This window comes from Marmota monax, unplaced genomic scaffold, assembly GCF_021218885.2.
Source record: "Marmota monax isolate L192 unplaced genomic scaffold, Marmota_monax_Labrador192_F-V1.1 WCK01_AAM20220418_F8-fsc00003, whole genome shotgun sequence".
Lineage (NCBI taxonomy): Eukaryota > Metazoa > Chordata > Mammalia > Rodentia > Sciuridae > Marmota > Marmota monax.
The window spans coordinates 7,524,231-7,536,254 of NW_026694084.1; the positions used below are offsets into that span (position 1 = coordinate 7,524,231).

At 35.1% G+C, this 12,024-nt stretch overlaps 1 protein-coding gene across 2 annotated transcripts in view; it reads right to left on the minus strand.

Annotated features, from left to right (window-relative positions):
* The window catches only part of Stk3 (serine/threonine kinase 3), a 370,473-nt gene that overhangs the window by 303,552 nt on the left and 54,897 nt on the right, over positions 1–12,024 (minus strand). For both annotated transcript variants that reach the window (XM_058585630.1, XM_046464887.2), the window contains exon 4: positions 48–162. In XM_058585630.1, coding sequence (XP_058441613.1) covers positions 48–162 — 115 coding nt within the window. The remainder of the gene's footprint in view (positions 1–47; positions 163–12,024) is intronic.

Genomic DNA, 12,024 nt, shown 5'->3' on the forward strand with positions numbered 1-12,024 from the left:
AGGAATCTTTAGAAATGAGATTAGCCAAACAATTTTTAAATACTTACTGTCTTGTTTCGTAATCTAATTATGTCTGAGACAGAGCCAGCTCCACAGTACTCCATAACAATCCACAGGTCTGTGTTCTTAAAGTAACTGCCATAGTACTTTACAACATACGGGCTAAAGAAAAGTACAATTAAATTTAATTAATTCACAAAGAAAAATTTTTCTTAATCCCAATACAAGTATTTTCAACATTTCATAATGTTCCAATAAGTAAACTTAGTAAGTAAACTTCTATTGTACACAGAATTGTCTATATCTAGAGTTCATCAACTGTGTATTATTAATTTTAATTCATGGATGAAATTTAACAGGATTACAAACTAGAGGAGGCCCAAATGTTTTGATTCCCAAGGAAAATAATGCATCATTTTGGCAAAGGATTTACTATTTAACATAAAGAACAAATGAAAATATTTTTCTTTAACTAAAACATTTTAAATATAAATCTTCTAAAGAATTTTGCAATGCAGTCAAATATTAACACTCTAAAGTACTCTATATTTAATGAAGCCAAACTTTTGAATTTTTTTCTTTCAAAAATTTTGGCTTGGGCTGGGGATGTGGCTCAACTGGTAGCGTGCTCGCCTGGCATGCATGTGGCCTGGGTTCGATCCTCAGCACCGCATACAAATAAAGATGTGTCTGCCGAAAATTAAAAAAAAATAAATAAATATTAAAAATTTTTTTAAAAATTTGGCCTTCAAAAATTCTGGAAAAAAATTTTTTTGCTTAAGTTAATTAAAATTATTGACAAATTTAAAGTATTTCTGAACTAAGATCTGTAAGTCTTTCAGTGCAAAAGAGACTGTCAAGTTGTTTTCTGAAATACTTAGAAAGGGATCATCATCACTAATACTTTTAAGTATGTACTACATAAACTCATAATGTAAGGGTCAGGGTTGTGGCTCGGTGGTAGAGTCCATGGTGTGAGGCACTGAGTTCAATCCCCAGCACCACATACAAATAAACAAATAAAATAAAGGTTAAAAATTTTTTTTAAAAAACACATAAAACATGTTAGCCAACTCAAAGAGGCAGAATATCCATAATCACAGAATATATAAATAAGGAAAAAAATAAAAAGTGTTTAAGGAGAAAATGACCATGGTGGAGCAATCAGAAAGAAATTTGTAGAAGGGATTCTATTTGAATGGGATTATGAAAAAAAAAAGTTAAAATCTCCAAAATATGGACAGAGAAGATAAATAAGAATATTCTAGAAAAGGGAAAGAACATGAGCAAAGAGACAAATAGAAAGGAAAAATCAAATATGGCATGTTTAGAGTATAACATTCAATACATACTTCTATCTGGTAATAGCTACTATAAAACTGATAGCTACTTAACTAGGCATCACTGTTAGTAATAAGATACAAGAACCAAATAATCAAAAAAATTACAATAATAAAAGAATACACAGGTTCTGGGGTTACAGATCAGTGGAAGTGCATTTGCCTTGCACTTGTGAGGCACTGGGTTCAATCGTTGGTACCACATAAAAATAAATCAATAAAATAAAGGTATTGTGTCCATCTACAACTAAAAAAATATTTAAAAAAGAATACACAAATATACCAAATAATCAATAAAATATACCAAATAATCAAAAAAATTACAATAATAAAAGAATACACAGGTTCTGGGGTTACAGATCAGTGGAAGTGCATTTGCCTTGCACTTGTGAGGCACTGGGTTCAATCGTTGGTACCACATAAAAATAAATCAATAAAATAAAGGTATTGTGTCCATCTACAACTAAAAAAATATTTAAAAAAGAATACACAAATATACCATATCAAAAGAGATAAAGGGAAGACTTCTCAGTAGAACCTGTTATGATTTTAGCTAAGTCTTAAGGTCAAAGGTTTTCAGGTTGGTTGGAGCTTAAGGGCCTGAATTAGAGTGGCTACAGGGCTAGAATTCAATCATGTCTTATCTCTATTGTTCCTCATTACCTCTTACACAGACTAGCTTTCCACTGTCAGTTTTCTCCCATTCTAATCTACACTTCTCACAACTGCCAAGATTACCTTTCTTTAAAACAAAACTAAACTGATCATATATGCTTTCCTGATTTAAAAAACTCTTAACGGCTCTTCATTATCCAAAGCAGAAAGGCATAGTTACTTCATTTCATATCTAATATTTCAAAGTCTACCTCTTAACCCATATCTCTCATTACTCCCTGTCTTATGTTGAAAGTTTCCAGACATACTCAATTGTGCTAGGTGTTGGGAATGGAAAGTATGTATTATGAGTTCATGCCAGGCAAGGAGCTAAGGCAGGAGGATAACAAGTTCAAGGTCAGCCTCAGCAAGTTAGGGAGACTTTCAGCAACTTAGTGAGACCCTATCTCAAAATAAAAAATAAAAAGGATTGGGAATGTAACTCAATGATGAATTGCTTCAGGTTAAATCCTGAATACAAAAAAAAAAAAAGGAGTTTAGGGCTGGGGATATGGCTCAAGTGGTAGCGTGCTCGCCTAGCATGCATGAGGCACTGGGTTTGATACTCAGCACCACATAAAAATAAAATAAAGGTATTGTGGCCACCTAAAACTAAAAAATAAATATTTTTTAAAAGGGAGTTTAAAAACATTCACTTGAACCATTTAACAAAAATACTTGTTTACACACAAATAAACATATAGACTCATAGCATACAGAAAGTCAAAGCACAGGAATCTTGTGTGCTTTCTTTGCATACTCTTCTTCAAGGTATGAGTGCCTACAGAGAAACTTATTACAGGGAATAGTGTTCTTATTGACTATAAATTAGAACTACTTGTGAATCAGGTCCCATACCTAAGAGATTCGACTCAGTAGGTCTTTTCAAACCTCTGCAGGTGACTCAGATATGTACCTAGAGTACAGCTTTACTTCAAAAGAAAAGACAACGTATTCTTCAAGGAAAAAACTCTTCAAATATTAATCTTTCTCATTCAGAATTTTGAAAGGTGTTAATAGTGAAATCAAGATTGTATCCACTGAAAAGCACATAAAGATATGTATTTTATCTTGCCATAAACACAAGGTAGTCAACAATGATAAGAGTAAAACTGAAAGCTGTTATGAAAATTAGGGATTCTAACCTGAGCAGTTACCTGAAAAAAGAGCTCCCTATCTCCCCTTAGAATTAAATAAAAAGAACATTTTAGGAAAAGATAAAAGTATCTTCAAAAAAAATAATTTGTGGCCCATACTAATAAACAATCAGGTAGATAAATCAAGTTTCAACTACTCTATATCATAAAATAATTTTAACCCAGAAAAAGCATATAAGCAAGTAGAACTAAACAGTCATATCAAGAACACAAACCTTAATATACTTTCTATCATTCCCTCAACATTCACTCTGTTCTTAGACCAGGCATTATACCAGATAGCTGGTATGTACAGGTGAACCAGACATAATTCTGACCCTTACACAGAATACACCAGCATGAAATACAGTATTAGCAAAGCAATCCATAAATGAATAAAAATTATTAACCATGGTAAGAACAGTAGGAGAGATGCTATGAAAATAACTGGCTATGACTTTATTTTGCATTCACCATTTCTGCAAATAAAATTGTTCCAGTTTATACAAAGGAATGCAATATATTCATTTTAAATGGTAGACCCTGACTTGCAAAGCACTCAAGTATATGAATAAACTTTGAAAGTAGATATGGATAGGCTATAACAATAAAATGTTCTCCCATCCATTGAGATTTTGTGAATTCCAAAATCCACAGATTAGGTAAAGAAGAAAATGCTTGAACCCTAGACTTCACAAAAAAATCTATAGTATTACTTATTGGTCATCATCTGATATTTTCTACATCAACATCCTTTTTATTTTAAAGCATTTACTATATCTTGCAATTACTTTCCCCAGAAAAATAAGATGTTCCACAACATCTTAGGTGACAGTATTCTTGCAATCCATTTTAACTTCAATACCTTCCTTTTCATATGTACAAACTAAAGAAGCAATGAATAAATTAACAAAGAAATTATCAAAAAATTAACAGATGGGACCTTACTGAATCCTTCTCCATAGAATGATATTTAAGCTAGGATACAATGGTTGACTAAAAGTTGTCAGAGCATGTAAGCGCCAAGACATGCCTATGCAAAATGTCTAAAAAAGAACAAAACACATTTGAAAACTTGAAAGGAGATCAATATGCATAGATAAAGTCAGTGCACAATAAAGTAGAACATAATGGCATAAAGTTGATGCAGGCAGATGCCAGATCATGAAAGGTCTCAAAACCAAGGTATGGCTGAGCTTTGTTCTACAATAGTAAACTGAAGAAATTTAAGCAAAAGCATAACATAATCTAATTTTCACCTTTAAGAGTTCTTTAGCTTCTGGGCAAGTTAGATATTTTAATTCTTTGAAACTTGGGACCTTGATGAAACTGGAGGAACTGCCCCCTTCAGGATTAGCTAATTCCTAAAATTAACAAAGGAATTGACTATGAGCATGCCCCTCGTGTGAAAAACTAATCATTCTATCTATAGCCTATACATCCAACTCTCATAATTTCACACCAGATTCACTATTGCCCTGCCCTAATCACCCCAGGGATAGTACCAAAAGACTAGGGAGAGCAACCTAGGCCACAGAGTTCAATAAAATTATTCCAACTAGCCAATCTTTTGTGAACACTGTTGAATCCTGTCTCTCCTATTCTTTCCCAGAGAGACCCCAATAAAAACTCTAGCCCATGTTCTCCCTTCACTTGCTCTGTCTCGTGACAGACAGATATGTTTCACTGTATTGCCCCTAGTGACATGGCTGCTTCCTTTTTTGGGATCTATGCCTCTAACAATATATCTTTATTTTTGTTATTACTATATCTTTTTAACTTTTTTCCCATGGCAATCATCTATTAATCTGTTAGTCTTTTCATAATTAAATAACAATAACACATTTGGGGAGAGGGGAGGGTACTACGAGACTGAACCCAGAAAGGCTCTATCACTGAGCTCTATCACTATCAACCCTTTTTATTGTTTTATTTTGAAAGTGGGTCTTGCTAAATTGACAAGGTTGGGCTCAAACTTTATGATCCTCCTGCCTCAGGCTCCCAAGTCACTGACTAGGATTACTGTCACGTACCACTGCACTAAGCAAAACATGTTTTAAAAGGGAAAGTGGTAGATTGGATTAGAGTGAGTGTAATAGAAACAGCAAAGAAAAGAAAACCAAAAGATATTTTCAAGATACATTCCATACAACTGGTAATGATATAGACAGGGAGCTGAGAATCAGTAAACAAATTTTCTTCTGTGCTTTAGCCACTGTGTCTCTTCAGTTGCACACAGAATATTCATTAAATTTCAAAGCTGCCCTTTTAAAAAAAAAATTGAAAGTAGCACACATACTATTATAGGCTCAGAGAGTTCAAAACATGAGAATTCTAACCCAAATCTATTTCTACTGACACAGATGTAATGCATTCGAAAATCATTCAAATTCATTCATGTATCATTTTTTAAATTATTAAACAAGGATTCACTGAACAACACAAATGGCCTAGTAGCAGATGCTAGGAAGAAAACTGGGGAGACTTAGTAACAAAGAAGAAAAGGCAGTTCAGGCAATGAGGAACCACTATAGGAATTTATGAAATGAAATATCTTACCTTCTTTTTCTTCCCATATCATACCTAATCATCACAACCTTTCCACTCCTTTATTGGTTTCCTATACTATTTATCCTAACAGACTTCCTGTACATCACAACTCAAAAAGAAGCATTATAAAGAGAAGTGAGAACAAAGAAACTATTAGAGCTAATAAATGAATTCAGCAAAGTGGCAGGATATAAAATCAACACGCATAAATCAAAGGCATTCCTGTATATCAGCGACAAATCCTCTGAAATGGAAATGAGGACAACCACTCCATTCACAATATCTTCAAAAAAAATAAAATACTTGGGAATCAACCTAACAAAAGAGGTAAAAGACTTATACAATGAAAACTACAGAACCCTAAAGAGAGAAATAGAAGAAGATCTTAGAAGATGGAAAAATATACCCTGTTCATGGATAGGCAGAACTAACATCATCAAAATGGCGATATTACCAAAAGTTCTCTATAGGTTTAATGCAATGCCAATCAAAATCCCAACGGCATTTCTTGTAGAAACAGAGAAAGCAATCATGAAATTCATATGGAAAAATAAAAGACCCAGAATAGCAAAAACAATGCTAAGCAGGAAGTGTGAATCAGGCAGTATAGCGATACCAGACTTCAAACTATACTACAGAGCAATAGTAACAAAAACAGCATGGTACTGGTACCAAAACAGGCGGGTGGACCAATGGTACAGAATAGAGGACACAGAAACCAATCCACAAAACTACAACTATCTTATATTTGATAAAAGGGGCTAAAAGCATGCAATGGAGGAACGATAGCATCTTCAACAAATGGTGCTGGGAAAACTGGAAATCCATATGCAACAAAATGAAACTGAATCCCTTTCTCTCGCCATGCACAAAAGTGAATTCAAAATGGATCAAGGAGCTTGATATCAAATCAGAGACACGCCGTCTGATAGAAGAAAAAGTTGGCTACGATCTACAGTCGGTGGGGTCGGGCTCCAAATTCCTCAATAGGACACCCATAGCACAAAAGTTAATAACTAGAATCAACAAATGGGACTTACTCAAACTAAAAAGTTTTTTCTCATCAAAAGAAACAATAAGAGAGGTAAATAGGGAGCCTACACCCTGGGAACAAATCTTTACTCCTCACACTTCAGATAGAGCCCTAATATCCAGAGTATACAAAGAACTCAAAAAATTAGACAATAAGAGAACAAACAACCCAATCAACAAATGGGCCAAGGACCTGAACAGACACTTCTCAGAGGAGGACATACAGTCAATCAACAAGTACATGAAAAAATGCTCACCATCTCTAGCAGTCAGAGAAATGCAAATCAAAACCACCCTAAGATACCATCTCACTCCAGTAAGATTGGCAGCCATTATGAAGTCAGACAACAACAAGTGCTGGCGAGGATGTGGGGAAAAGGGTACACTTGTACATTGCTGGTGGGACTGCAGATTGGTGCAGCCAATTTGGAAAGCAGTATGGAGATTTCTTGGAAAGCTGGGAATGGAGCCACCATTTGACCCAGCTATTCCCCTTCTTGGTCTATTCCCTAAAGACCTAAAAAGAGCATGCTACAGGGACACTGCTACATCGATGTTCATAGCAGCACAGTTCACAATAGCAAGACTGTGGAACCAACCTAGATGCCCTTCAATAGACGAATGGATAAAAAAAAATGTGGCATTTATACACAATGGAGTATTACTCTGCATTAAAAAATGACAAAATCATAGAATTTACAGGGAAATGGATGGCATTAGAGCAGATTATGCTAAGTGAAGCTAGCCAATCCCTAAAAAACAAATGCCAAATGTCTTCTTTGATATAAGGAGAGTAACTAAGATCAGAGTAGGGACGAAGAGCAGGAGAAGAAGATTAACATTTAACAGGGATGAGAGGTGGGAGGGAAAGGGAGAGAGAAGGGAAATTGCATGGAAATGGAAGGAGACCCTCAGGGTTATACATTGGACGGGGTAGAGAGAGAGGAGGGGAGGGGAGGGGAGAGGTGGGGAGGGGGGAGGGTGGAGGATGGGAAAGGCAGCGGAGCACAACAGACACTAGTATGGCAATATGTAAATCAATGGATGTGTAACTGATGTGATTCTGCAATCTGTGTATGGGGTGAAGGTGGGAGTTCATAACCCACTTGAATCAAAGTGTGGAATATGATATGTCAAGAAATTTGTAATGTTTTGAACAACCAACAATAAAAAATTTAAAAATAAATAAAGAGAAGTGAGAAAAAATATGAAACAAACTACAAACTCTTCTTATCCATTTGTACCTTACAGGGCTGAGGATATAGTCAGTGGGAGAGTACCTGCCTAGAATATTCAAGGCCCTGAGTTCAATCCTCAAAGCCAGAACTGCAAAAAAAAAAAAAAAAAAAAAAAAAAAAGAAGAAGAAGAAAACAATTTATTTGTACCTTATAAAATCACTACCCATGCTATTAGTTATATGGATTGAACCATTCTATAGGCAAGATAGAGAATCAACCTCAATGTACAGCAATAGATGAATGAATAAAGAGAATTTGGCATACATACATAACGGAATACTGTTAAAACAAAGTCCTGCCATTTGTGACAACATAAATGAACCTGTGGGATATCATTTAACTGAAATAAGCCAGGCCCAGAAAGACAAATACCATATGATCTTACTATATACAGAATCTTTATTTTAAAAAAGGTGATTTCACAGAACTAGAGTGTGATTACTAGGAGCTGGGGTAGTTGATTAGGAGAGAGGGTAAAGAAGATGCCCAAGTGATACAAAATTTTATTTGCAAAGAAAGATTAGGTCAAGATATCTACTGTACAACATGGTGACTACAGTTAATAACAATATTAACAATATTATAATCTAAAAAAGGGTTGAAAGCAGATGTTAAGAGTTCTCACCACAAAAACGATAACTATATGAGAGGTTGCATATGTTAATTAGCTAGATTTAGTCATTCCACAATGTATATATACTCTAAAACATCAGATGAATAGAACAGAGCTGAGATTTTGAGGGAAGGAAGAGAGGAGAAAATGGGTAAATACTGGGAACAAAATCTAACATATTACATTATGGCCATGCAAATGTACACAATGAATTCACATTATACATATAATTATAATGCACTAATTAAAATAATGATGATAATCACAGAAGGGAGATGAGTAGAGCAAGTAGACAGAAGGAGGGAAAGGAAAAGCAATGGGAAATGAGATTGATTTTGATATGTGCATATATAAATATGGCATAATGAAATCTACTATTATGTATAATCATAATGAACAAAGAAAAATAAATTTAAAAAGCATATGGCACTCATGTACTGATTTAGAAAGTATACAAGTGAATTAATGATATATGCTGATTTTTGCTCTTCTTTGCTAAAAAATACAAATCCAAATAGGTTAATGGAGATAATTAAGAGTTAACATTCTTATTAAGTGAAAGAAATTCAGATGCTCATTTTTACTTCTTAACTGGTGATTTTTTAAATATTAAGTTGAATTTCATCAGAATTGAAAAAACCATGTGTTTACTACTAAAGGATTATTTTTAAATTCTTCCTGATAGGAGCATGTGAAAATGAAAACACTAAAAAATGGTTGTTTTCATTACATAATGTTCACCAACATCCTACTACAATCTTTTTGTTTATTCTCACTGCTGTGGATGGAACCCAAGGCCTCATGTAAGTTAGGCAAGTGCTCTACCACTGAGCTACCTCCCCACCTCCTATACTAGGATCTTGATAGCATAATGTTCTACAACTTAATAGGAGTAATACAGTGCTTTTTATAAAAACGATGTGAATATTCTCTTATAAAAACTGAATTGCTTCCAATATAAATCTCAATCATGGCAATTTTTTTCTTGGCCCACCCAAAACTGAATTAAACATACACATGAACTAGTGCAAACTGCCAAAGTTCATCACTAATCCTCCAAATGGTAGTTTTCAAACTTTTGGTGGGGGGGGATAGAGCCTCAGAAACAGTGCTCAAATGGAATCTTACCCATGAATAAACAGAATAGACGAGAGAGCAGCTACTCAAAGAAACCAGTGACATTGAGCAGGCAGCTGGAAATGATCTATTCCCACCACATAGTTCACCTCCCCTTCTTGCCCAGCCTATGTAACTCATGCTTTAGGACTCAGCATGGATATGAACTCCCCAGGAAAGCTTTCCCTGATTTCCCAACAGTATATAATTCCCCATACTTACCTCCTCAAAGCTGTTACAAGACTATACTGAAACAGCCTGCTCATTCACCAGTCTCTTTTTTTAATATTTATTTTTTAATTTAGTTGGACACAATATCTCTATTTTATGTATTTTTATGTGGTTCTGAGAATCGAACCCAGGGCCTCATGCGTGCTAAGCTAGAACTCTACAACTGAACCACAACCTCAGCCCCATCATCTCTTTCATCTGACTGAAAGTCACTCTGATACCTAAGACATTTATCCTTATATTCCCTATGAGCAGCACACAAGGGCTATATTTTGAAGCAGATATTCAGATATATTAGTTAAATGAGTAAATAAGTAAATAAATGTGTGCCCTGATTCATAACATATTTCTCTTCATATAGATAGCAGAGGCTCCTTCTCTGCAGTATAGTTACCAGAAAGCAAGGGACTATATCAATTTGTTTATTTTGTACCCAAATAACCAAACACAGTATTCAGGAGTGTTGCTGCCCAGCTCCTGCCTCCACCACTAAGATGCCTGGGGAGTGCACCACCTTGAACTGTTGGGATAGTTTCATAGATATTGTTTTCTTCAGCACTGGCCTAGAAATCAGTAAATGTAGGTTCTCATCTCATCATTAACTAGCTACACGATCTTTAGCAATTCATGGAAAACCTCTAAGTCTCTTTTTCTGTACCTGTGAAAAAGTTTTTATATATGCTTTAACACCAGAACCCTTTGCTCAGAATTTAAGAATGAGCACCAATATATATAATGGAGAAGAGCATATGACAACATTTCTTGTTCTGCTCAATTAGTCACTGTTTAAAGTAAAGACCCCTAAAAGTACCTCTTTAGAATATAGTACAATTTAGAAAACACTAAACTAACTAACTTACACAGGTTTAGTATAGAATTAACATTCTATGACTTATACACTCAACAAATATTTATTCAGTGCCTACTCTGTATCAGGCACTGGACTAGACATTGAAGATTCAGCAATAAATAAAGCAAGTGGGCTTCCTCAAATAATTGTGCCCAAAATACATACAGTATTCTGAAATATTTAATATTCACTCAAATGAACAAAAATTAAAACACTCTCTATGGTCTTCTTAGAGTGTAGAAAGAAAGATCATCTGCTAAATGTCCAAAAGCTAAATAGAATAAAATATTTAGGGGCTGGGGATGTGGCTAAGCGGTAGCGTGCTCGCCTGGCATGCGTGCAGCCTGGGTTCGATCCTCAGCACCACATACAAACAAAGATGTTGTGTCCACCGAAAACTTAAAAAAAATAAATATTAAAATTCTCATATTCATTCTCTCTCTCTCTCTCTCTCTCTCTCTCTCTCTTTAAAAAAAGAATAAAATATTTAAACTCCAAAAATTCATATCACATTTTCTCTAACCAAAATTTTAGTGTTTTATGTGGGAATTTTCAAATTTCAAAATCTACATTAATGCTAGAAATTAGTAGCTAACACATAATGCTTATACTTATCATTTTCTACTTGATTTTTATTTTTTCCCTTTCAGTATTTAGGATCTTTTAAATAATCTTTTGATTCCTCACAATTTCATATTTTCAATACAAATTTGAGAGTGAATCTAAAAGCAGGAATCATTTCTATCAATTTTTGTCTCATCATTTATCCATTCAACAAATATTTGAGAAGTACCCACTATGTACAAGGCATTCTGCAATAAAGTGGTAGAATAACACCAAAATTCTATTCACATTTTCTTTCCCTTGTATTCTTTTCTTACCATTAAAAAGTTTTAAATGGAAATCCACCCACACCAGCCCACGCGGGATCCAGGCTCAAAGGAGGCCTGGCTAACCCCTCCCCCAGCAGGGCAGACACCCCCAGAGTCTAGCCTTTGGCACAGGACCGCCCCTTCCCACCAGCAGACTACCATGGGAGTTCAAGCCCAGCAGCCCACATTCACCGCCTCCAACTTATGCAGGTCCCAGATCCAGGATGCAGTAGCATTCACTGAGGGACACCAGCAGGGTCTGGAAGCCCAACATCAAGGTGAGGTACATCCAATCTGCACAGGTACTATAAGAATATAGGGTGGAAACTGTAATATCTCAGATCCACACTGCAAGAAAGGAAGACACATAAACAACATGAAAAAACAAGGG